Below are 27,930 nucleotides of genomic sequence, written 5' to 3'. Positions count from 1 at the left end.
TTTGCAAAGATACCTAAGGAGCTGGGGAGGACATTAAAGAGGGGCTGACAGCTTTCAGGCCTCAATCTCAGTGCATTAAATGTGTTGGAAGAATAACCCCCAGTCTCCTGGACTCAGAGCTATATCATCAGTATTGTCACAGGTAGTGAAGACAGCATCTTAATGAAAAGCAAAGGGGCAACCTTCAAAAATTTCTGTTATTCTGCTTTATACCTGTCTTTCTTCTCAATTAGAAGTAGTTTGTGGATGTTAACTATAATTGGTACCTTTTCCTTTAGATTTTTTAAAATTAATTTGAACAAAATTTTTGCTTGCAGTGTGTGGTGATATTCATGGCCAGTTCTTTGATCTAATGAAGCTGTTTGAAGTGGGAGGATCACCTGCTAACACAAGATACCTCTTCCTCGGTGACTATGTAGACAGAGGTTATTTTAGTATAGAGGTAACTGAATATATTAATCTGTTCTGTCCTGATTTTTTTATAAGCACACTTTCACTTAGGTTTTCAAATGCAGTTTTAGGTCTGCTTTAACATTTGAATGCATTCTTCCTTGCTGTGCCTTCTCCTGTGCTAAAGGCCTGTTGACAGGAGGATGTTGACCAGTCGTTTGGACTGTCCTGTTGAAATCGCCACTTACTCATTTTTTCTCCTCTTTCTTTAGCTGGTTTTCTAAAAGTTGAATTCTGTTACATTATTATATGTACTGCTGCTTGTCTGGTAATATGTTTGTATGTTTGTGGACAACAGGTGAGTCATGACTGCAAGGTCTTTCAATTATTTATAATATTATTATCTGTTTATTTTTATAAAATAAACTAATTTTATTTAGATAATCAAATGGTTTTTAATAATTATTAATATTTTTCTTTACAAAAATTCTTAGAGCAAATACAGATATTCCCTAAGGATGACCTGTGTTTCTGCCATCAATTTTTCAGTTACTTTGAATTCAAATAATTTTTTTATTTTCAGCATGTTCCTTAGTTGTGCTGCGTTTTAAAGATATTCACATATTCACATCGATTAGTTTCAGAGCATGGTTTTTAAGTTAGGTGTTCTTCTGTAACCAGCCTGGGAAGTGCCTCAGCTTGGGATGTCTTCATAGATACTGAATCTAATGGAATAGCATGCCATTTGAAACAGTGTCTTGCAAGTCCCAGTGTAGTTCTTTTGTTTCTGTATTAAAATGTTGCAGTTCTGATAACGTGTGGGTATGTGCTGTGAAAGGCATGCACAATGCATTTTGGGGTTGTTAGAGATGGTAGACCAACAGGAGATGCAGCAATTGCCTCAAAGTCATCTTTAAGGAAAAATTTCAATAGATATTCCCTATTTATTAATTTGATCTTTGCTTGTTTTTGATGATTACAAATAATGTAATTGTCCTTGAAAAAGGCATTTACATATCAACTCTATATGTTAATATATCAAAATCTGGTATGAAAGCTTTTCAACCACTACACTTAAAAAATTTCTGAACAAAGGTTAATTCTACATTTTCTTTCTAAGAAGATAAAAATTCAGTAATTAGTTTAACTAAACTTCACAATAAAAGTCTTTGATGTGTTTCTCAATGTTTGCAGTGTTTTTTTAAGTGTCCATTTGTTTTCTTTCTTCCCTTTTCATGTATTCTGCTATTCTGTGTAAAATAACTTTGAGTAATGGTAGCTTCAGGGTACTGGAATTTGTTAAGAACAATGATAATAAGAGTGTGTAGGTGACTTCAGTGAAGTCCAAAACTTGTGGGGTTTTGAGTTTTCTGTGCTCAGTCAAAAATAAAATAATTAGATCTGAAATTTGTGAAATACATTTTGGCATTCAGGACTGCTGGATGGTAACAGACTCTTTTTGAGCTTTTTCTGCTCTTCTTGCAGTAATAATGATAGATAGAAAATTACTGAAATTCTTTGACTTTGCTATTTGGGGAAGCTGACTGCTTTTTCAGTGTACAGTGTTTGGGGAGAGGATGATTTACTCTGTCCATTTATAGTTTAAAAATGATATCCAACTGATGTATCTAACCTTAAGGGAAATTACTTTGTCAGGGGGTTTTTCCCAGTCTCTGTTAATAAATGTCTGCTTTTCTTCCTATGCCAGTGTTTAGAATCATATATTATACCAGATTTTAAGCAGAAACACGTACAGTATTTGTCTAGATGAAAATATTCTACAGTTTAATTCTGCTGAGTTTATTTTAGTATTGAATATCCAGCAAATATAATTTTTTTCCACTATTCTATGTGGCTGTTATTAGGAAAAGTAATAAGCAATTTGCATAACTCATGTCCAGAACTGGATTCGGGGAAGTAGTGCTGTTTTAAAATGGCACATTAAGCAGTACCTGCTTTTTGAAACTGTTAACACCCTTATTCAGTATTTCTCAGTAATAATTTTTAAAGTTCATTTAAACTAGTGTATTTTACTGGTTATCCTGTTTTCTCAACAGTGCGTGCTGTACTTATGGGTCCTGAAAATTCTTTACCCAAGCACATTATTTCTTTTGAGAGGCAACCATGAATGCAGACACCTAACAGAGTATTTTACCTTTAAGCAAGAATGTAAGTACTGTCTAAGAATGTAAAATTAGCTACTTGCAACCTGCTGATCTATAGTCTGTCATTGTGCTTGAAAAATTAGTTTAATTAAGGCCTTGCAAACATCTGGAGGCACCACTGACTTCTGTAGAATTGCTTGCAGTTCAGTGTGGCCTTGGAGTGCAAGAAGAGAGCTAGCCGTAAATATACATTATGGAGTAAATTTTGATGTAACAATCTTGATTTTAAAGTCCTTGAGAGGAAGATAATTTTGCTGTAGTCAGGAGTGCAGAGTAACTTGCTGAGAAGTGATGTGAAGCTAGCAAAAAGTCCCTACTGTGGGATAATTTTTCCATTTGGAGGATGGATTTCAGCTATACTAGTAAGATAACTCTTTGGTGATACAAGCTACCTCCCCATTTGAAGGCTTGTATAAGTATTGATCCTGTGATAAATGGATCATTTGGCCTGGTGAAACCCTCTTTGATGTAGATAAAAATTATATAATCTATAATCAGTTCTTAGCTTTTCACTGTGAATGAGAATTCACAAATTTCTTAGTAGCATTTTATACTGAAGTATGCTGTATAATTGTATAAAAATATTAAATATTTCAGTGATTTTTTAAAAAACAAAAATTTTAAAATTGATTTTAAAAGCAATAGTTTCTTCACACTTGAGATAGCAGAAGAAGTGAAAACAGTTTATAGTTCTGGAAGAAAATATGTCTTAGAAACATGCTTGCTGTTTAGGTGTTTGGAAATGCTCATTTAAACCCCAAAATAATCATTGTTTCACCTTTTTTAAGGATTCACTTTGATATATATTCTTATAACCATGATCCACTAGAGTACTTCATCCATATACTATGGATTTTTTAATGATTTCTATTTTCTTTCCTGCAGGTAAAATAAAGTACTCTGAAAGAGTCTATGATGCTTGTATGGAAGCTTTTGATTGTCTCCCTCTTGCTGCTCTCTTAAATCAACAGTTTCTTTGTGTTCATGGTGGACTTTCACCAGAAATTAATACACTAGATGACATTAGGAGAGTGAGTATTTTGTGCATTTGAAAATAAGTGAAAATAGAGATATTTATATGATGCTGTACAAAGTCATCTTTATGAAGTTGTCAGTATGTTTTCTGTTCTTGTCTCTTGTTGAAGTGTAAATCAGGGCTGAAATGTAGGCTAAGCAGTATCATAATTAAAATCTCATGGATTATCTAGTGCATTTTCAATTAGTAGACTTCATTGGGACAGCTAGGACTGTTACAAAACACACACAAAGAAGAAACCTCAAAATCCTCACATAGTTTTTTGAGACAGGTAGGACATGTGAAGAGTTTCATATCCATTCCAAATAATACATTGTATTTCTTTCTAGATAAGAGCTAGTGTTCTCATGGCTTCCAGGAGAAAACTTGTTGAAATTAATTGTAGTCTTAAAATTGTTTCCAGTGTCTACCATCATGTTTCAGTTATTCTCAAATTTCTTTGAAAATTTTTTACTGTCTCAAATATGTGGATTTTAGTTTAGACAAAGTGAGATATTGCAGTATTTAATAGAAATTCAGATTGCTATTTAAAATGGCAAAATTGGTAGGCATTTGAGTAACAGTTGAGGAGTACTTCTCACTGTGATGAATGTGCTGAGTATATTAATAAGAAGAATTTAAAAGATTTTTTTAAATATTACACAATGGAAACACTAAATCATGGTGTGCAATTTAAAGGGCAGAAGATTGTGATAACATGAGGTATCTGTTTCTAATAACGTGGTTTCTACTTGCATGGATAGCTTGTCAGGTGGAGATTGTATCAGATGGGAATTTTCAATCAAAATGAAATTTACCATTGCCTTCATTTTTGCATACTCATTTTAAGCTTCTTTAAGTTAACTTAGCTCACATCTTGACTGCTGCACTTGGAACTCAAAACCATTCCTGTTATGATTAGGAACAACTAACATGCAAATGATTTCAGCTTAAAATATGTGTAGGTGGTTCTAAGAAAGCCTTGGATTATAGGTAAGGATGGAAGAAAAAATGTGGTTTATCCACATCTGGAAGAAGGTACATGGGGGCCTGTTTGTAAAAGGATCTAAATGTCAGAGAGAAAGTAAAAGCATGCTCCTAAATTGCATTTATAGTATATAAAAGTACATATTGCAGCCTATTTTGTCTTTTTATCTTCATTAATTACATTTCTCATTTTCTTAGCATTTTCTCCTTTATTTGTGCTTTGTTTTTCTTTTTTACCTCTCCCTTTTCTCAAATTTATAGGCCATCGAGTTGAATCTCATTTTTGAATTCACTGTATTTATTAATTAGGGATTTTTTGTAGTGATTGGACCATTTCAGAGCCTCAAATGTCAGTTTATTTTGCTTACAGATATAACACTGCCAAGCAGAGTGATGTGAGAGGAGAAGAAAATGGCAGAAACAGAGAGGAAGTGTATTTACTCAATCAGTGGTGTAAGTGGGAAAATGTACTGAGGCACATTGCATTGTCAGAGCAAATACTGACGTGTACAGAAATCCAAATGCATTGTGCAGAGAAAGGGCAGTAAGAAAGCAAAGAGACTTAACAGTGCCGTTCTCACAAAGCCTTAACTCTTCTCACGATACAGATGGAAAGGAGCATGGTCAAGGCTTTCTGGAAAGTAATATAGAAAACATACTCTGGAAAAACATTTTGGAAAGCCACTCTCATAACAGGACTGTGATTCATTTTTCTGCTAGTCTCAGTCTTGTAGCTGATCAGGTTTCACAGTATCAAGTAAATGTAACTAAAAGGTAGTTCTCTTCTTGTCTTGGCCTGTATTTTCAGATGTGCTTCTGTAATGTTCAAGGCTACATTAGGCTGAAATGTTTATATGCATATATGAAAATCTGCATTGTATTTTCTTCTGGTGAAAAACACATTTATAAATGTAAGGCAGTGTTAATAGAACTGTTCCTTGGGCCTTCTTCGTTTTTAAAGACTCATCTGGTAACCTGAAAAAGGTGCTAGTCATGGATGGGCAGTGGCTTCAGTAGCTGCATTAGAGCTTGGCATGCACTGATATTTTAAATGTATTTAAATTAAATGGGTGATGTGAAATGCTCACTTTATATCTAGGAAAAAATCATATACTTGGGGTACGAGTGTGGTGTGTGAAGTTACTTCTGTAAGCAATCAAGAGAATTGTATAATATTTCAGGCCTTCTGGTTTTTTAGCAGAAGTTCTTACTAAGGAGAGGTCTTAGCTGCAAGGACATAATTATCTGGCATAAAAGGGAAATCACAGCTCTATAAATAGTGCAGGAATCACCTAAGAACTAAAGAAAAATTCTATGCCGGGTGCAGTTTCTTCTGGATGAAGTCTTTAATCAGTATTGATATGTAGGAAGGTGAATAAACTACACAATTTAAACTATTATTTTTGCTGTCATAAATTTACTTCCAGAAGAGGACTGCTTTCATACTAGGCATGACATTGAATCCTAACCAGAAAGGTTATTTTAGGTGCTTTGTGTTTCTGCCAAAATGGAAGTTTGTCAAACTTGTGGTAATCTGATATTTATTTTGTGAATATCAATTCCATGAATGTTGCGGTTGTCTTGGTAAAGAGTGTCTCTTTCAGACACATGTCCATCAACTTAGAGATGATGTTTAGTTGATTTCATTTACACTGCCAAGACTTCTACTGAAACAAAATGCCAGGAATTGTCATTTTCAAACCTAGCATTTTAGAAAGAAGGAAGTATCCAGGTAAGATTATGGGGAGTCTAAAAAAGAGAGACAAAATTTTTTTTTCCCTCATTTACAGCAGATGCTCACTCTTTGTTTAGCTTTTGGTGATACTAAGACTTGATCAAATTGCCTTGAAATATATGGCAGCACAAATGGGAATCTGTAATACCTTGCTTCTTTTCTGTGCCCTGCTGAAATATCCTTTTGTTCAGTAATATGTAAGAGGGCTTCCACTTTTCACTGGCCTTCACATTGTTCTTTAGGCTTTATTAGGTGATAGTTCTCAAGAAAATTAGGACAGATTAATTAAAACTGGTGTCTGTGTGTGAAACTTCTGTGAAGGTCTTTTGTCTCAAAAGCAAAATTGTTTTAATTTGCTGGACCTTAATCTGCCTCTCAGGTTTTGGTGCTTCTGAATTGAAACATCTATGTGGAGGAATAATGCATGTCACGTTAGTTGTCCTGACTGCATAGTACCTTGAAAATAATATAGATTTAAATATTTCACAGTATATAAAAAATACACTACCTAGTTCAGTTTCAACACCAGGTGTATTGATTCTTATTCTGGAAAATTGTCTTTCTCATTTACCTTAATCATATTTAGAAAAATGTTAAGCCAGTTTGTACTGAGATTCTGTTTTGCTATAGTCAAAGCACATTCAGAAATAGTTAAATCAGTAACAGATGTTTTGAATTTACTCATGTCCTTTAACTTACTTCCTGTGCCAATAGTAGAGAAGCCCTTAAATTGATTATTCTGATTTGATACATGTAGTCTGGGTTGAGTAGCTTGAAGGGACATTTCCTTCAATTTTGGGCTATCCTGAGAACTGTGCCAGTTAGTAGATTTTCTAGTGAAGAAGAAACTGATTTGGTGTGTATGTAAGTAAGTATATGTACCGTATGTATAAGTGTATGTAAGTATATTTATTTTTTACAAACTCACCTTACTTCAGGAAATAGCTGCATTATTGTTTCAATGCTATGAGAAATTGTTTTGGGAGAGAGGTGTGTTAATTGCAGGCAGCCAGAACTTTTTATTTATAATGTCTCTATTGATTTGGCCAAAGTCGTAAGGAAAATCCCTGAAGACTAAAGAAAAATTCTTAGAAATATTTTCTAGACTTTCAGCCTTCTGTATTGCAGGAAACATCAATCAGCAAACAGTTGAAACTTCCTTGTGTGAATGCCTCTGTTAGCTTCTGGACCCATATTTATTGCTGGAGGTTTAGAAACTTGATGGTTTAATCTACAGAAATTCAGGTACTTGCAGAAGTTGATGGACTGACTTCTTCAATCTGGAAGAAATACTCCATACCAGGTTTATCATCCAGTGTGGAAAATGTTAAACCACAGGATTTTAATATTGAATAAATTCCAACAACAACTTCAGTTAATACCTGCCTTACCATTATCTGGCAGGAATTTGTAAAGATCTGGACCTCTCCACTTATGTTACAGGTGGCAGCCTCGGGAGCTCTGATTTTCCAGGGCATGAGAGAGCTTGGCACTACTGCTGGTTCCATATTTGAATGGATTCCTATGGACCGTTAGAGTCAAATTCACCAGGTGCTCACCAAACCTCCCTTCGAGCCTGTCATGAAGAGTTAAGTGTTCTCTAGTACCATCAAAGTCATCTTCTTTGGTATGGGAAGTGAAGTGAGATAAATGCACTGTCCATCAAAGAACCGTTCCTACATTTCTTGGATAAAATCATCTTGTGAACAAACTCCAGCTACATAAAGACCAAATAAACTTTACATTGAACCTGGGATATCAGCTTTCATTTCTGGGACATCAGAGATTGATTGCCTATAACTTAATTAAGCAGGGCATTTTCCTTTTACATTAACAAATGCACTTTTCTCCTTAACTTCTGCCCCTTTTGACTGTGGTTACTCGGAAATTTGCAGGCTGCTAAAATAGGTGTTTCAAGTTTAAATCAATAAGGAAGCAGCAAGAGAGAAACCAAGAGAAAATCCGCCAAAATTCTATGGCCCGTTACATCAGGGATAGAGCTGAAAAATAAAGCTTGTATGAAAAAGCCTTAGCCAGCTGGGCCAGTTGCATCTTCATTACATTGTTAAATGATCCATTATGGAGATGGGTGTTACAGGGTGGTTTTTCTTTTCCTTTTTTTGGTTTGGATTTTTAGGGTCTTTTCGTAATATATATTTAGTCTCTTCTAGTTGGTGCTACTTATTCATGCTTTTCTTTTACAATTCCTGTTTTCTGTACTGTTTCTCTTTTCTAATTCCTGGTAGTATCTCCAGATTGGTAGATGTGGCATGTGCATGAAAAAGGACCATTTTGTTCCTTGTCTGTATCTTGACCTTGTATTACACATATCCATCAGTCTGGAAGTTATCTCCCTTCTTTTTACAACTAATAAATCTTATTGCTCTTAACAGGTTTGGTTCTTTTGGCATGCCTGTGCCTTATTTCATGAGGAGGAGAGGAAAAACTATACAGAAACTACTTCTCTTTGATATGGTTGGGATTTATTCTAAAAATGTTTGATATTGATGGATATGTAGGTTAACAAATGTGTAAAACTTTAAAATTTAATATTTAAGGAGTATTTGTGCTTCTGCCTTTTTTTTCTAAACAGTTAGATAGATTCAAAGAGCCTCCAGCTTTTGGACCAATGTGTGACTTATTGTGGTCAGATCCTTCAGAAGATTTTGGAAATGAAAATTCACCAGAGCATTTCAGTCATAACACAGTCAGAGGATGCTCCTACTTTTATAGGTGAGAGTATGCTGTGATCTAGTTGGGTGTTTTAGTACTGACTCTTCCTGAATATTTTAGGAGGATATCTTATACTCATAATTGTTTTCATTTCACAGCTATCCAGCAGTTTGTGAATTTTTGCAAAATAATAATTTGTTGTCAATCATTAGAGCACACGAAGCACAAGATGCAGGGTGAGTACTTTGTATCTTTCAAGGAAATAGTCGCAATGTAAAATAAAAATTAATTGCTTATTTGCTGTAAGATGTAATATAATTTGTTTGGTTTTACAGTTACAGAATGTACAGGAAAAGTCAAACTACAGGGTTCCCATCTTTAATAACAATTTTTTCAGCACCTAATTACCTGGATGTCTACAATAATAAAGGTAAGAACTTGTTATTAGTAATTGTATGTTATAATAAAATAAAATTGTCTAAGTAGATAATCTAATATCAACTGTTTTTTCCAATTAAGAAACTAAAGGACAAAAAAAAAATCTTTTCATGAAAGTTATAAAGAAGAGCCATAAATGACAACCTCCTGTAAGAGGAGTACCTTGAAGCATAAGTGTGGTCAGAGGTTTCCTTTGTGAAAGTTGTTGCTATTTAGTACTTGTGATTAAATCTGCTGGTGTTATCCAGTCAGGCAAGGTTTCCCTGTGCTGTGAGTATTCACTGCTCTCATTGTTTTTAGTGGGCCAGGAAGGTGGTTTGCATTGTGGATTTTAGCATCTGAGCATCTTAATTGTGATTGTAATTCCCATAATGGCCATATATGGGAAATCAAAGAAGAGCAAGTAGTGATCAAAATACTGATCACCATTGGAAATATTAAGATGGAAGTATAGAACAAGAAATCCATTTTTGTCCATCCTCTGCTAAGATGGAGTTGAACAGGGGAAGTGTGTTTAATAGTGTGGAGAAAGATTTGCAAGTCAGAATTACAGAGAACGAGCTTAGCTGTGAATTAGTATTATTCATTGATGAGAATAAAGTTCAACAACGGAATTTAAAAATAAATCCTGCTGAAATTCAAGAATGATATTAAAGTAAGGCATTTCAAGTATGTGATGAATGAATGATCTCCAAATGTTCCAGTAGTGTTCCTTTGAAACCAACACCTTTTTTCTTTTAAATACATTGCATTTTCTTCCACCCACCTATAAAGAACCACCCCCAGCCCATACCACTTCTGTAGGGTGCATAACTGTACACAGGAAAAGATGAGCCGTTGTTACTTTCACTGATTGCAAAGTAAAGGGGAAGTAAAAATATCTTCAACTGGCTTTTCAAGTTTTTTCACTATCTCTATGGATACTGTATTCATAGAACCCTTTTTCACATGAGCTATTCCCAGTCTGATGCAAGTGTAAGTATAGAAAAATGTGGTCAACTACTTGTTTAGCTTTAGAATGCTTCTGGTTTTCTGTCTTTTTTCTTTATGCTTTCTCTTTTCCCTCATCTTCAAGATGCCTGTGGTTTTACTCCAGTCTTATAGCATGGGAAGACACATATGAAGAATAGAACCTGAATTTGCATATACTGAATGTACTGCTGTTCTGAATTAGTCTTGTTAAAGTTACTGAAATTATACCTTTTCAGGACTTTTAAAAATCTTTGTTGATTGTAGACCTAAAATAGGACAGTACAGACCTGTATTGACATGTCACAGTACCTTAGAGTGAAACATACACAGTAAAAATCCAAAGTGCTCCATTAGTTACCTGTCTGTAAATATTGTGAAAGAAAGAGAATGGAATACCTTTGGGATTATTTAGTCTAAAGTATAAATAGACCTAAGCCAAACCTGTGACTTTACATTTGTGGTACTCAAAAGTTTTAAACATTCTTTTCGAAATGTTTGAATTTCATTGTAGCTGCTGTATTAAAATATGAAAACAATGTGATGAATATTCGTCAGTTCAATTGTTCTCCGCATCCTTACTGGCTACCAAATTTTATGGATGTTTTCACATGGTCTTTGCCATTTGTTGGAGAAAAAGGTTAGTAGATTTTATGCATCAACTAATATATCTTATTTCTCCCAGATTAATGTTGGTAGGATTTTTGTTTTTTAAAATATATTTATCAATGAAAGATGAATTGCATTATTTTTGTGTTTGTTTTCTTTACTTGTTCAAGTCAAGGTAGTTAGAACTGCATCCAATATAGCTAAGATGTTAAATTATAATTTCCATTGGAGGTGTGCATCTTCATTGTTAAGTAGCACCTTTGAACTGCATTTGAAGTTAATATTTAAATTGTTCATACTCTACAGAATGCTAAGTTATATACATTATTAATCCTGTGTAGTTATAGGTATAAATTTATATTGAGATGTTTGTGTAAAATGTTAACTTTCCTATATGGCTATAACAGATTGACCTTCACTGAAGATAAGTTTTTCAGTTATAATTTTTTCTTGTAAAAAAGATAATTTAGCACAGATCCTCCTTTTTTTTTTTTTTCTTTTCCCTCTAGAGATGATAACTCTGAATCTAGGACACTGGGGCCCCCAGTAGTCCTCAGTTGGCAAGTAACGAGGTTAGAGGCTATTTGGGTCTGTTTAAAATCCTTCTATGAGAGAAACTGCTCTTTTCATAAAGAGAGATCTGGAGAGCTCTTTAGATTTCTTTGAAAGTTTCTTTTTAATTTAGTTTAAGTTTAATTTAAATAAAATAAATTTAACTAAGTTTTAGGCTTCCTGCAGTTATGTATTTAAGGACATAAAAACCTAGGATTCTAGATTTGCTTATGTTGTCTTTAGTGAGCAGTTACATGCAAATACTTTGGACACTTCTTACTGTGGTTAACAAATTCAACAATTTTTTTTTAATGTTTAAATGAAGGGACCTGACATTTGAAAGAAGATTTGGTTTGTATCTCTCTTGCCTGATTATGCAGTAGATAATGTTTTCAACAGGAAAGGGTTGCTACTGTGTATTTTGCTTTTGTTGCATTGCTGGTAATGATATCCAGCAGCTTATTTAACAGTGAGTGTTTCATTGCCCTGCTCAGTGCTTCAGACTGCTGCAGTCATGGCCCTTAGGTAGCCTCGCCTTTGGACAAATGCATGTTTCCACTTTGGTGAGGGATTTAATGTCAATATTGTCAGGTCTGCATTGATCAGATCAAAATCATAATAATTTGGGGTTTTTTTACAGTAGCAAGTAACTCTTTCCCAAGAATGAAGAATACAGCCATAGCAGATAACACTGGGGTTGTATGAATTAGTCATGGATAAACGTAGGCAGCAATTGACAGGGTTTTTAACCTACTGCCTTTGGGATAGGTTTCTGAATACTCCATGTAGAAGAAGGTTTGAATATTTTAAGAAAGAGTCTGATATACATCGGAAAGATTAAAAGGCAGAATAAGAATGTTCATGGAGGGGAAAAAATACACAAACTCATCTCAAAAATCTTGTATCCACTATGTTAATATATTTAAGGGGAGTTTGAAAATACAAATAGATATTTATATTTATATAAATATGTTTTATGTATTTATATTTAACATATTTATGTTCTAATATTTTTCTGCTTGAGTATTTCTGCTACATGCCTGCCGTTGTCAGGCATAGAATAGCTTTTTCACTTCGAGCTTGATTTTGAGCAGTCAAAATTTTTCATATTTAGGTAAAGTTTGCATAAAAACTAGTTCAAGTACTTGACTTTTAACATAAAACTACTAATTTACAAGAAAAGTCTTATCTAAAAGAACCACTTGTAAGAGAGGAATGTTCAAGTTGTTTGATTCTTTAATGTTTAGTTGTATAATTTATAGCTGCTTATTTTTCTGAGCTTTTTAAATTCTTTGACAGCTCACATCAAGAATTATTTTGAAATGAGGTTACTGAGCGATGGCTGTGGTGTGAGAAGTTCATTCACTAGAGTTGCTGGTGACTAGCTGTATTTTGTGTACATGGAAATATTTTAAATTCTACACAGAATGAATTAAGATTTATTTTTTCCTATACAGTAACAGAAATGTTGGTGAATGTTTTGAGCATTTGCTCTGATGATGAGCTGATGACAGAGGGAGAAGATCAATTTGACGGTAGGGTTTACTTTAAGATATGTAAATCTTCCTAATTGTAATAACTTATAAACAATAGTTAACTCAGACTGGTGTAATATTGCCTGGCATTTGAACAAAATTGCCTTCAAATTTTTCTGTGGAAAACAATGCTTTTGGTGAGGCAGAGAAGGGAATTGCGTTTGTGTTTGTGATCGAGAAGCAGTAATAGTAACCTTTGCAAATCCTCATATCTGATTATAATATAAAATAAACTTTTAGTGGGAAATTCACCAAATGTCTTGGCATTTGAAATTTGAAACATACTAACTTACTTTGCTACTATTTAGAATAAATGCATTAGAATACACTAAATTTCTTAATTATTGCCCTTCAATAACAGTTGATGTTGGAGAACATCAGACAGAATATTTTTATGGCAAAGTACTATAAATAAAGTCTGAAATGCAAGGTTAAGTCTGCATTTGAGTTCAAAGGACAACTTGTTTATGTACATTGTATTATGTCTATTTGTGTAATGAATTACAACATCTTTTTGTCTCTTAAACTGTGATACAGTAGATTGTTAAGAGAGGTTTGTAGTGTGATGATTAGGAAGCAACATTGACATGAAGGCCTAGCATATCACACTTAGTTTTGTTGGGCTTTTTACAGAAGTACTTAATGCCACACCTAAACGTTTTTCAGACTTGCTTCATTTCATCCAATAACAGAACTGATCTGGTGAATTGTTGTTGATGGGGGAGGAGGAGGAAGAAAACTTTCAGCCTGTGAGGAACATGAAAGGATCATTTGTAAAGACATTAGACACAACCCCTTTCTTAGCATTACTGTGTTCAAATTCAATAGCAGAATAGTGTTGTGCTAAGCAGCTGTGTGTTTCCCATTGGAGTGCATTGGTTCTGAGCCACTTCAACTTTGCTGCTATTTAGATGATTGCCAAAAATGTGAAAACGTGGAAGAAGTGTCAAAAGTGATCCTACCAACAGTCAATTCCTGATCTTCATGCAAGTAAATCTCCTAAACTGAGCATAAAGCAGTTGCACCAAGCAGGGTGTGGTGGTATTCTGAGGCATTAGGATTTATGTTTGCCAGAGTAGCTGCAGTTGTCAGTTGATTGCATATGCCCTGTCTGTAGTTTCTTAATTTGAATTATTTTTTATTCTGTCTCCTTTAACAATTTCTTTGCTTGATGCATCTCTTATGCCACCTAGGTACTGTCTATGCTTTATCTTTCTATGTGGTTGGATTTTTTTTTAACTGTTGACTTTCAAGCATTCACTTGTTATTCGTCAAATTTTAAATATTCTCAACAATTGCACTTCTTGTTTGATGAATGCATTTTCAAGTGTTGCAATTTTCCTTTTTTTTTTCATATTTCTTCTCCATTCCTTCTTTATTACCACTGCCAAGTTAAATATCTTTTTTTTTTGTCTCACTCACCTTTTTCTCCATCGTTCACTTCCTTTTTTTCTGGACTCTCCATCTGAAGAGCGACTCATATATGGCAATAAAAAAGGTACAGACCAGACAGAGTAGGAATGTTTTGAAATATGACTCCACAGAACCTGACAGTCTAAAGTATTAATGAGAAAATAACCTTTCTATTGAGAGTTATTTTGTAATATTTTATGATTATTAACCATTTTAATGGGAATTTTATAAAAACTTGTGTATTTTGTGATGAGAAGTCATACTTCAAGACATCTGTCTTTCTGTGCATGACTTTTTTTCCTTCTTTTTTCATTCCTTTTTTTGTAGAATTTCATTCTTTTATCTACTTCTAAAATTTTATCTTTGGTCCTGCATGTGTAGGGAGCTTTCAGTTGTCTGTCTTGCTCTTTAATACTTTCCTCATGAGCTGTTTTTTAAGGTTGTGCATGAAATGTGTTTATAAAATGTTCCAAAATCTGGTTTGTGTGGTACATTTCGTCTTCTTAACTGAGATGTCAAAATAAGTACTTTTTAATTCTCTGTGAATTTTGAAACTGGCCAGATGCAAATTGTAAAAAGAAGCCTAGTTACCAACTTAAATTCATGGTCTGTCACTTGTTTTTCAGAAATCACAGGACAGATAGTTTCGTGCAGAGATGTTCTTCTGGCTACTACTTGCCTAATAATATTTTTTCTCTCTGTGTGAATTTGTTGGTTCCAGAGAATATTTCTAATACTTTGGAATGCATTAGATTATAGACATGTTTCCAGAAGTTATGTCTGGGGGCATAACATGTCAGCATTTCAGAATTTCTTTCTTATGCAGGCCTTGGGAATGGGAAATGGGGAAGTTCTTTGTCATATCTCCTATAATTTGGGGTGTAATCAAGACATTCTTCTGCAAGCAGATGCCATTCTCTAAGTAACCAGGACTGAGTGGCCACATTAGTGCAGTGCTGCAGCCTGGAGTGATGCCTTTGGCTTTTTGCCTTGGCTGTGTTGCTTCTGGAGGGCCAGGGCAATGAGAAATCATCTTAAAAAAAACAAAAATGAAAAATCCCAACAAACAATACCCTGTGAAACAAACCAAACACCCCAAAGCAACCTTTCTCATTTTAGAGCACAGAGACTAGCACTGCCTGAAGTCTTTCCATTTGGCACATTACAGCTTGGCATCAGTGAAGCCTGCAGATTGGTGTAGGTAGAAGGAAAATTGAGGAACTTAAAGAGAAATATTTGATGTCCCTCTTAGCCCTGAGCTTCTCAAACTCTAAAAGAGTCTCCTCATTCCAGATTCTCAAGTAGCTATTCAGTAGTGTTCAAAGAGAGAAAGCAAAAATTTCTACAACTTTAAAAATTAAAAGTTAAGATTTCAAGGAAATTTTTTTTCAGTAAAAATTGAATGTTTCATACTATCCTATTCCAAGTCTTTCCTGAGCCACCTGTTTTGCCAGTTTTTTAGTTTTATGTCTGTTAAAATTGTAACTTTGTCTAAAAAAAAATTTACTCAACAGTTGCTGGCTTTTTTGCTTTATTTATGTGGACTGGCAGGTATTTGTCATACCCCAAGATTCTGTCATTGTGTTCTTATAAAGGCTGTCTCTTGCCCCCATTTTTTCTTTGTCATTACACCTTTTCTGTCTTGTGTGGTTTTGTTGTTGTTGTTTGCCCTTACGTGCTTTATCTTTTGTCTTTTATTTGGTTTGGTGTTCAGGGTGGAAAGTCTACCCACTCTTGTGCCACAGAAGGCCTTGTGTCCTTGCAGCTGTGGTCTGAGAAGTGTGACTGTTGTGCCTGAGTGTCTGTGCCCTCATGGGGAAGCCCCGTGCTAGTGAGCAGGGATGGAAAACAGCTTCTTCCACAGCTCAGCTCCCTTTTTGAGTGCAAGTAGGACAGTTTTGGACATGTGGCTCTTCCTCTGCCCACTTCTTTGGTCCTCTCTTCTACGTTCTTGCAATTTAGTTGGCAGCTTCTTACTGTGTGCCTTTCTCCCAAGCCTGAACAACACTGTACATGGAGTTCTGGAATACCTGACAGACCTGTCTGAGCTTGTTCACTCTTGGTCCCCTGTGGTTCAATTCACAGTATGACTGAGTTACTCGTACTTGATGTGATTAATGCTCTCCTTCTCCAATGGCTGAGGAGAAGTAAGGATTTTGGTTTTGATACCTCCTCATCTGCCTCTACTGTTTTAATAAAATTGAGGAGTTAGCAAAGGGAAAGTAAGATGAGGGGAAGGATGACTTTTGTACATTGAAACAAACCAGAGAAAGGAGAAGGGTGTTGGAGAAAGGTGTTTCTGTTTTCATGTCAAGGCAGGCAAAGGTGGCTCTCCTTCCTAATCACAAGCCTCCTTTCAGAGTTTTGTCTTCACTTTTGTTGGTCATAAGTGGTATCGCTCTGCCCTGTGGAATATGCAGTATTTACACCAGATCTTTGGTATTTGTAATTTCTGCAAATGATGCAAACCTAAGATGATGTGGAACACAGACTTAATGGTAAGAAAGGTACCACTGCAGTTTTTTGCTTGTTTATTTTCTGAGGGGTTTTCATGGAGTTGTGTTTTGGGTAGCTGACATAAAAACAAGGAAACCACTGTTTTCTCTTGAACAGCTGTGTAACAATTAGAAAATCTTGAATTTTTGTGGCTTTAGTATCTCTTTGGCTTCTATATTAGGCTACTTGCCTACGTGTTGATATACACACATACACAATTCTTAGTACATGTCAGTACTAAGAATTTAAAGTGTAAAATTTAGGTAAATGAGTGACTATAGTTACTACACTGTAGTGGTGGTAGTTCAGGTTCTTACTAGGTTTAGAGAATCATTGTGAACAATCTAAACTTTTTTGTGTGTATTTTGTGGACACAGAGGTGATGGTGATTTTGCTGGCATTCTGAAGCTCTAATTTGATAACTTTGTGACCTCCTATGAAGAGTACTGAACTTAAACAGTTGTTAAATTTGATGCACTTTAAAACAATGACCTTCTAAAGAATCATGAGCTTGAGACTCTTTCTTCTTCTATTGAAAGTAGGTACAGCTGCCGCAAGGAAGGAAATAATCAGAAATAAAATTCGTGCAATTGGCAAGATGGCAAGAGTCTTCTCTGTTCTCAGGTACTTGCATGATTTCTGCATTCCTTAACCCCTATTACATATGCAAGGTAAACATCTCTGTTTCAGGATAATGAATGCCAAAGATTTTTCAGGGAGATCACTGTGCATCAGAATCTGGTTTGGCATATTGGAACACCCTGTTGATGGAATTTTTGGTTGAAGAATATTTTTGAGTTATTTTTGAGACACGTTGCAAGAAATTAGACAATGTGATCTTTAGTGTACATGTTGTTTGTCCAGCTGTTAACTAAGAGTCTTGGAAAGGCAATACCAGATGGAGAGACTGAAATCAAGTGTATAATGAAGGAGGTCAGGACTGACTCTGAAAATTTCTGACATACCACAAACTTGAGGAGTAGAGGGGTTTTGTTTTCAGTTTTGGTTTGTTTCTTTTCAGCTATTTAAAAAATATCCCATCTTCTTTAAATGTTGAGATTTCATCATCCTATGTACCCAAAATGTCTGTTTTTCCACAGAACATAATTGCTCAAATAGGGGTAATTTTTTAAAGTTCCTATTTCCCAAAGTAGAGACATTTCAGACAAAATTGGGGCCTGTTTTATGGTAGTGAGACATATTCTGTACCTCATGAAGCATTCAGTGCTCATTTCAAAGCTAATGAACCTGCATGGGAATAACTGCTCAGAATTTGGTTCAGAAGTAGCAAGCATTTATAACTCCTAGGCAGAGGAAAGACTGGTATGGAATAGAATTGTTTTCGCCTTTTAAATTGTTGGAAATTGTATTTGCAGTCAGTCTTGACATGCCTAAAACACAGCAAAAAACTGGGCTGTCCCTTTCCCCATCCATTATTTTACTTTAATGTAAGTTTTCATGTGCAGATATTTAAGGTTTTGTTACTGTTTTTTTCACCCAGGGAGGAGAGTGAAAGTGTGCTGACACTCAAGGGTTTGACTCCCACTGGAATGTTACCTAGTGGAGTGTTGGCTGGAGGACGACAGACCCTGCAAAGTGGTAATGATGTTATGCAACTTGCTGTGCCTCAGATGGACTGGGGCACATCTCACTCTTTTGCTAACACCACACATAATGCATGCAGGGAATTTCTTATGCTTTTCAGTTCTTGTCTTAGCGGCTGATACAAGCATAGTGTTATGTGTTAATCAGGCAATGTGAAATGGATACTTAACCAGGGTATAAAACTAAAAGCCAACTAGTTCAGCAGTGTCAAGCTATGTTTTTCAGACTCTGAGCTTCCTTAGTTTACAATTTTTCAGGTGGGGTGACCTTATAGATCTCGTATTGAGGCATTTAGTCATTACAGATAAAAAAATGGCAGTGTAATTTTGCATCATTACTTGTGTGCTCTCCATTAAAATGGTTTTATTATAGCTGTGTTAGTATTTTCATTGACAATGTCAAATACTTGTTGATATTAATATTAACAAACAGCTACAGACTGCATAGTTCCATATTACACTCCATTGACAGATTGGAATGTGCTATGTTTTGTACCCTGGTAATTAATGCCAAAGTTTGTTCTCTATGTTGTTTGTCAAATGTTCTATGTATAATTGACCTCCCTGAATTGTCCTTGTAACATGCTGTTTCCTTCCTCTGCAGATGTAGCTGCTTTCTTAGATCTGTCTGTCTCTCTCTAGGTATAGATGTATGTCTGTATAAGTGTTAAAATTAAACCACTATCCCAGACACTTGTCTGTCTCTTGATGTAGAAGCAATGTTGTAGCACCTTGTTTTTGAGGTTTGCTGCATTTGCTGCTGCACACTGTCTGTGCGTTTTCAACAACAATGTAATTGAAAAATATTCAATCATTTGTTATAAAATCAGTTGAGAATAAAGGGATTGAATTTAAAACTTGTAAATAAATCAAAATAAAAGGGTGTTATTAAGTGTGCATATATTTTTTTGCATGAAAATAAAAAGAACTCTATACAAAATATAACGGTAATCTGGCTCATTGAATATTTTGTAAAAGGTTTTCATTCTTTTTTTAGTTTGTTGAATCATTGGATCATATTTTTCACAAGGCCTGTAATGATTAGTTAGGATTAGGGAGAAGATGCTATGAGCTTGTACCAAGTGTATTAAAAGAATGAAGTCCATGTTTTCTGCTCACAGTGGTGAATAACTAAAAAACACCAGTCTGAAACTGGGCTTCATATCAGCAGCACTCTTAACATATTCAAAGACTTTTTATTGGCCACCTTCAGGCTTTACTACGAAGTATAAAACTTTAGTGTGGGAACACTGAATTTTATAATTATTGAAAGATTGTGATATGTGAATACCACTTTTTACACAATCTACTTTACAAGAGTAGCTGCTTTTTTCATTTCATGATTTAGACTGTTTATTTGAATTCCTTATATTTCCTATGTAGTTTTTTAAAAGCCTTTCACTACATTTTCTATTAAACTATCAAAGCTGGTTTTTAATAGCTTTGAAACACAAATGTCACATTTTAAATCATTTTTCAGTGGACATATAATGTCTACAAGTAAGTTTATATGTCCAGTGTATGTATGTGATTGTTTTGTGAATGTCTATAACAAGAAACGGTGTATGTTTCCTAATCCATTCAACTATTCCAAAAGCATATGTTCTAGCTTTAATTTTCATTGTTTAATAAGAAATTTTATTATGCTTAAAAATGAGTCTGCATTCCTCTCACTCATTTAACAAATTTTTATCCATGTTGCATTACAAATACCAGGGAGGATCAAACTGACTTGAAAATTTTTTTTTCATAATGCATATGACTTTCTACCATTACTGAAAATGTGGGACATTTGGAAAGTATGCAAAATCTATACTGGATTTTTGTGGGTGTGGGTTTTCTCTTCACTAGAACTTTCGATGGCAGTATTCTCTGATGCACTACATTAATATTCCTCATTTGTTTTAGTCATGTTGATTGTTCAAAATAAATTAGTTAGTTCTTAAATGGAAGTAACTTCTTTTTAGTGATAGGCATGTTACTGTTTCAGTCTTAGGAGAGTAGTTTTTAAATTAGAGTTAATGCTCAATTGCAAAGGTAGCAGTAAAGCAAAAATAAAATAAAACTTCACTAACTGACCATTTTCTAAGCCATTGTAGTATCAGAGAATTTATATTCTTTACAAAAAATACAGTCACTGATAGTATAGTTTATATTTCTTACTACAAATATTTACTCTTTGAAGTATTTTGTACTATGTTGGTCAGTATATTATCAATAATTTAAACTAGCGTAGGCTTGCAAAAATAAAAGAACATAGTAATTGAAGTAATTTAATTGAAGTAATTTTAAATTGAAGTAATTTTTTTATTCTGTTCTTCTGTTGGCCTAAAGATATACAGAATTGACCAGTATGTCCCAGGTTTTCCTGGTTTCAGTCTTACAGATGCTCATTTTTCAATGGCACATCGGTTACTGTTAAATCAATAAGCAGCTTTGAAAGTTATAAGAAATTGGAGTGTATATTTACATTTCTCTAGAGAGCTGGCTGAAATAATTCTATCAGGGCAAATAGATATACACACACATGCAATTTTTGCATATCTACCTATTATAGTTCCTAATGTCAGTAACATTTTCCATAGTAGGTCTTAGCAGCTGCCACTGTTCTGTCAGGACTTTGTAGAGCCCAGCTGCTCTGTTTGTGACCTGCTGACCCTTCTCCTCCTCCTCCTCCTGCTCGGAGCAGCAGTGCCTGGTGGTTTTGCCTGGTGTTTTTGCCTGGTGGCTTTGCCATCCCTCCAGGCAGCCCCAGGACAGATCCTCACTGCAGCACAGAGCAGCCATGGGGGGAATGGCAAATGCAGAGTGCAGCAAAGACAGCTCAGTTCAAAAGTGTAATTCTGGAAAAAAATGCAAGCCTATATCCTATGGGAGATGTCAATGTATGATTTCTTTTTTCATGAATATAGATATATTTTTTTTAAGAATCATAACTTACTTTTTGATAGCTTTAATGTGTTAGGTTAAAAACAGACTTTGGGAAACCACAGGTCTTTGTATATTTCTAATATTTTTAATGTAAATTTGTTTTTTATTGTTTTTGTTGCTTGCATTATAGTAGCTGAAATAATAAAGATAATATTAAGTACTGGTCTTTAAAATAATATTTCCTAGTGACTTATTTTGTGAATTGAATTCAATAAAATTAGCTTCCAAACTGAGCCAACATCTGCTAAAAACTGACTAAACACCTAGAGCTTTATTCAGCAACATACTAAACAGAAATATAAATTAATAATTGTAAGTACTTCCATGGATATCAGTTGACCTACTGCCCCTGCTATTAGTCAGGAAGCAGTTAAGATAGTTTTTTGTGTTTAGGTTGCAAATTGGTAAGGATTTTCTATCAGATACATCCATTAAGTAAAACAAGAGGAGAGCTGAAATTAAGGATAGAAATGCCATTGAAACCTGTTGCTTAAAATGAGCTTTCTATTGAGAATTTTCAGAGCAAAGACTTCAGAATTATCTGTTCATGTGGTCCAGTATTAATTTGAGGTTTATCAAGGTCTACAAAGTATAAAATTTTAATTAGATATACCTGCAAAAGAGAATCCAACAAAATGATTTTCCAAATTGAGTCTCTACAGGTTTTTTAAGTGCTTGTATTTTCCAGTCAGTTTGCTCTTTTATGTCAAGTTGAAAATTATCTTCTTCCTAACTGTGATGAATATTCCAAGGTCTTTTTGGAATAGTAGTACTACAAGTAGCGTGAACTAGGAGTAAATTTTGAAATTTGTATTTATGACCAAGCGACATAATTTGCAGAGATAAATCAGTATTCATGATCTTTTCAGGAAAAGATTGAAAACAAAGACTCCACAGGTAACAGAAAATGGTGGAAAGAGGTGGTTTCTTTACATAGTTTTATATTTGTATGGCAAATTGATTATAGTTTGCATATATGTATTTGGTGACTTTCTAAAACAATTCTTAAAGTAATTTATTTTTAGAAATAGAGAAAGTTTCTTTCCCTTAAAGTAAAAATAAATAAGCATCCATTCAAGTGGCTTTTTGATTTGATTCTGGAATTGCCCTTGTCTCTGTAGATTTCAGTGCAGAACTGTTTTAACATTTTTTTCATTTTTTGTTCCATGGAAAGTGCAGTATATGAAATTCAAAATGCTGCATTTTCCTTAAGTATTTAATATTATTTTATGAAATAAAATAGTATTTATTGGATACTTACATAATGCAAGTATCTGATTTTTTTAGACTATCTCAGTGAAAATTAGAACCTTATGCAACAGTGAGCTTAAAACATAGTGTAGGCAATTCATACATAAGATAGTGTAGGCACAGTGTAGATGATTGGTTTTGTTGGGTAGGAAATGAGAAGTAATAAACTTAAATCTCTTTAAAGAATTCTATTCTCATCTAATGCCCTATTTTCTTATAGAGCTATTTTCCCCAGCACTTGCTTGAATACTCTGCCATGATTTTTGTTGTTAACAGTATGTATGAAGCACCACACAAGTAGGTTTACCACTATGTAAGCTACTTTTTGTTAATATTTCTGAAATTATGGTATTAGAGGCATGGCAAATGGAGGAGGAGGTAAAAAGTTGTTACTGTGATTGACTTAGCTACAGTTCAGGTTGTAATAATAATAACCTTATGTTAAAGCTTTGCTATCTAAAGCTAAAATTATGAGGAAAGATCTTACACATAAGAAATCAAAGCAGTTGTCATAGTTATTTAGTTAGAAAAACAGCTAGTGAGCTAGATGTTCTTCATATTCACATTAATTCACCCACTAAAACTATGTTAAATCCAGACCTCTTCCTGCTGTAGACTTTGTCATTGATTCAGCTAAACAATTTACTTTTTAAATATGCAGATTTAACTAACTTTCTACATTTGTCTTCTTTGGCTTAAATTTCATGATTCAATTCTCAGAGATGCCCATTTTAGCTTAAAATATTGTGAGAAATTGAAGTACTAGTTAAACTTCATGGAGCTAAAGAGAAAAGTAATTTTTTATTATTATTCAAATGCTGGTGGTGTTATTTTTATAGTGTCACTCCTGGTAATTTAATGAAGCTCACTAATGCATTTTAATCTTCAGAAATAGTCTCAAATAGATTTTTTGTATTTTTTAAAACCATACCACAATTTTAGCATCTGTTGAAGTTTTCTGTTGCTGTCTTAAAAAAAAATCAAAACAAAAATCACAACTAAAAGTTACAGAAATGTATAGTTAATAACATCAGTTCAATTAGTGTTACTTAGACAAACTTCTAGTTGATAACTCTGTTAGTTAAAATTTAGGAAAAGTTTCACTTAGACCTAAAAACAATCCCCCAAAAACTTAATTGTCATTTTAACTAATTGTAATCGAATCTGGCGTAGCATACTATATTAAATTGATCATTGCCTTTTCTGCTGTGCGATATTACACTCTTCATCTTTCTCATTCATTTTGCATGCATCTGCTCACTTCTGTACAGCCACTGTAGAGGCAATTGAGGCTGAAAAAGGTATGATCAGAGTCTTTGCCCTTGGCAGAGATCTGTGGTGTCTGGGAGGGAATTCAAAAGTACTCTGTGTGGGTGTGTTTTATTTTCAACTTGCACAAGCAGAGATGAATCAACTGCATTGATTCATCTATTTTACATGTAACATTCATTTCTGGCTTTAGGATAATGATTATCTTTAATATTTTAGGGAAGTTCTTGGGGGTTTTTGGTCTCCTTTTTTTTATTTTTACAGAATATGCCATAGGTTTTTGTACAATAGCATGTTGTGATATGTGATGTTGTCTCGAAGTTCTTAAAAATAGAAGTGTTTAGTGGTTTTTTTTCTGCATTCAACTGAAGATTTTGTTTGATTGGGGGGAGGGATGTTATATGTGGAAGGAGGGTTGTTTATGCATGCCTTTTCTCATAAAATATATTTAATGGCTTTGAACATTTTTTTTAACTTTCTGTGATATCTGGTAGTGCAAGACATATAACTTTTTTCTATAGATTTTGAATATAAATTACTGATCAAAATTATTTCTAGTATTTATGAGACATGTTAAATTCAATGGATTATTAGTGCTTCTATGCTAAATGAGTTGTATATACATCCTCTATTATTGGTATTGAGCAAAATGCCATAAAATTATTTGGTTCAGAGTATTCAACTTCAGATTGTTTCTTTTCAGAGAGACTTTAGTTTCTTCTTGTTCAGAATTCAGTGAAATTAATGACAAACAGCCTAGCCATTGAGAGAGAGAGCTACCTTTGGGGTTTTTCAGATTTAGTTGCAAAGCACCGTTTAATGACTGTATTCTTTGTTTTTTTAATTAAGGAAGTCAGATCTCCAAAAATATAAACAAGTGCCATATTCTGTTCTCACACACACCTGCAAGAGGTCCTGTTGTTGTGAGTGGAAAGCTGTACTTAAATCTCCAAAGAATTATTTCATCCCAAAGACTTCAGTCTTATTATGTGGTCAGCCATTTTCAGGTGTAAATTCAACTACAGACCTCATTCATCAAAATAATCAGTAGCAAAATAATACCTATTTTCTATACTTTAAATACATGTGTATTTAAATGATACCATTGTTGAACCACAGTGCTAACTTGGTGATTGTGGTTGTGTCCATTTCCATCATCCACATGATTAGCACAGTGTGAACCACATCCTGCAGTTTTGCCTGCATGAAAACTGCAGGATCAGGCCATTGGTGTGTGTGCAGGATGTAAATCTGCCACTACTTTTGTAACCCTTTGCTGCTTTGCCTCCACTGCACTTGCTGTGCTGCTTAGATCTTACTGACATTGCCCTGAAGAGCAGGGGGATGTTAAGATTGGCCCAATGAGCTGAGCAGCAAAAGCACAGCAGTGATAGCTGGCCCCACCAGGGACACGCAGAAGCAATCAAGTGGGCTTAAACCCCTTGATTCCTGCTTGCAGAATATTTGCCATACTTTGTTCTTTTTGTAACGAACTGAAACAATGATTGCTGTGAACATTCCAGGAAAGCAGGTTAGAGAATCTTTTAGCAATACAGTTGCAGGGCAATAAGTTTCTTTGGCTGATTTTTAATCTTTTTTTAAACATCATTTGTTAGAAAAAGTATATGCTTTCATCTTATTTTTCCATTACTGACATATCAAATTTGCATTTTGTTAAGCAATACGAGGATTCTCTCCGCAACATAGAATCTGCAGTTTTGAAGAAGCAAAAGGTTTGGATAGGATCAATGAGAGAATGCCACCAAGAAAAGATGCTCTTCAGCAAGATGGTATTAATACTGTAAACACAGCAAATGCCAATGGAAACAATGGAACTGGCAACAACAATGCACAGTGACCACATCAGCTTCTGGTTTACTCACTCATGTCCTGCCTGAGAATTCCTAGATTACTGCTTTTTGATGTGACAACAAATGAAATAGGGGGATCACTTGAAGTGACTACTTACACGAGGTGGAAAACCATCTGACTTGATCCCACTAAAGAGAGACCATCATGCTTTTGAGACAACAGCCCCTCTCTTACACGGTGACCCAACCTCCCGGGAGCGTGTGCCTCACCCTTTCACACAAACATCCATCACTGGCTGCTGCAGCTTCGGAAGAGATCTGGGGAAAGGATCGGACTGTTCTCACTAAAGCACACCTAGGCTAGCATCTTACGCTTACGTTGTCAACACTTTTAAGTTTACAAATGGGATTTTTCTTTCAGTAGAGGTAGTTTGTTTGTTCATTTGTTTAAATCAGACTTTCAAATACAACCCTAAGAGCTAACTATTTATTAATGGACATTGGTTTCATGATATGTCTTTAAAATTATAGATTAGAATGGTCTTAAAATATCTGAGGCTGCAAAAACTGTACTTTAAATAACAGAAAAAAATGCCAAAACGTTTCAGTTGGTCATTCTGTAAAATGCTGACCTCAGGTTTACTCCTTTAGATGTTGCTAATTCTATATTGTATTCACTGTATTTTTTAGTTACAGCTTATCAGAAGATTTCTATGTAGGAATGTTTATTACTTGAACACAGATTAAAAAAAAATATTTAATTTAGAAACTTTTTTGCCCAGCTTTTTCAAGACTTTTCCCCACCTTGAATTTAAAAAAAATATATATACTAATTTTAAAAGTAAGAAAAGTATGGAAGTGTTAATTTTAAGGTACTTTTAATTGAACTTTGTACATTGTTTAAGTAAATTTTGATTCATATCAAGTCTGTAAAGCTTGGCATTGTATTTTGTGTATGCATGTTTTCATTTTGCAAATATTTAATATATAGACCTATGATGTACATCTATAGGTTACCTAGATGTTATAAGTACTTTTAGTTTATTGTGAGTATTACGGTTGCATAAATAGCTAACAATCACTGGGCTGAATAGCTGCAAGCTTTTTTATTATTTTTAAATCTGTAAAGGAAACTGAACCTGTATCGGACATACTTTTTGTTTAAGCAAAGCAGCGCGTAAGCAATTGCTATGTTCAACTGCTAAGGCATTAGTGAAAGTGTAAACTTGAGACTGCATGTATTTTGGTATCTACAGGACTGCTTGGTTAAAATAAAAATTGAAGCCCTGTGCTAATTTGTTCACAAATAATGGACTGTACTGATTGCCAGTGTACTTTGTTATATATTTTGACATTTGCTACATGTCCTTCTCATCCCCTGGAACACGACTTGAAACTTATGTCACTAGAGTTCATCTCTTTTTTTTTTTTTTTTCTTTGCCATAAACTACAATCTGTACATACCCCTAAGTTGGAAATTTTATGCATGTTCTGAACTATTCAAGTATTTTATAAACGGTAGCACACAATAAATTTTGTGCATGGGCTGCGGCTCCTATCACTGTGTATTGGTTTTATTTGGCATACATAGGTCTAATCTGGCCTTGCAAATTTTTTAGAAATAGCCTTCAATATTTAAGCCATTCAAAAAAATAGCATAAAAGGTCAGATTTAGCTTGCAGAGAACTAGTTGAATGTAAACACTCACTATGTAATTTAAATTTTATTCCTGCTGCTATTTTTTGCTTTTGAGTTCTCTCTCAGGAATATTTTGTGCGTGGTAAACCAGACATCCATTTTTGGTTTGTACAGGCTTGTCAGAACAGGGTTAGCGGACTCTAGAAAAGATTCTTATGCATAGCTGTGTTTCATATGTTGGTTTGAACTAAACAGTTGGTTTGACTGCTGAAGTGTGTTGGGGATGCTTTTTAGGCAGAGGTAAAAAATTGTTTGTTTTGGCCCTCTGTACAGACACACAAATTAGCCTTTTGGCATATTCTTTTTAAACTAAGGACAAGCTGTTGAACAGGATGAGAATTAAGATAAGACACTGTTGATAAGGGGAGTTTTAATATTCAATTTTACTT

The 27,930-nt window shown here is 34.4% G+C and overlaps 1 protein-coding gene across 6 annotated transcripts in view; it reads left to right on the top strand.

Annotated features, from left to right (window-relative positions):
* Nucleotides 1-27,930, top strand: part of PPP3CB (protein phosphatase 3 catalytic subunit beta) — a 46,273-nt gene that overhangs the window by 12,840 nt on the left and 5,503 nt on the right. For 2 of the 6 annotated variants that reach the window (XR_004980444.2, XR_008508506.1), the window contains exons 3-12: nt 318-442; nt 2,448-2,559; nt 3,441-3,586; nt 8,886-9,025; nt 9,124-9,201; nt 9,301-9,395; nt 10,887-11,012; nt 12,991-13,068; nt 17,517-17,601; nt 18,479-18,576. Coding sequence is in view for 4 of the 6 variants with exons in the window: in XM_036385597.2 (XP_036241490.1) it covers nt 318-442; nt 2,448-2,559; nt 3,441-3,586; nt 8,886-9,025; nt 9,124-9,201; nt 9,301-9,395; nt 10,887-11,012; nt 12,991-13,068; nt 17,517-17,601; nt 18,479-18,576; nt 24,035-24,064; nt 25,712-25,890 (1,292 nt within the window). In the remaining 2 variants the exon portion in view is untranslated. Of the gene's footprint in view, nt 1-317; nt 443-2,447; nt 2,560-3,440; nt 3,587-8,885; nt 9,026-9,123; nt 9,202-9,300; nt 9,396-10,886; nt 11,013-12,990; nt 13,069-17,516; nt 17,602-18,478; nt 18,577-24,034; nt 24,065-25,711; nt 27,402-27,930 lie in introns of those variants that run through there. The other 4 variants (XM_036385598.2, XM_036385597.2, XM_036385600.2 and 1 more) reach the window with 4 other exon arrangements.

Source organism: Molothrus ater, chromosome 8, assembly GCF_012460135.2.
Source record: "Molothrus ater isolate BHLD 08-10-18 breed brown headed cowbird chromosome 8, BPBGC_Mater_1.1, whole genome shotgun sequence".
NCBI lineage: Eukaryota > Metazoa > Chordata > Aves > Passeriformes > Icteridae > Molothrus > Molothrus ater.
The sequence above is the reverse complement of the archived record's forward strand: the minus strand, read 5'-3'. Positions and strand labels throughout refer to the sequence as shown.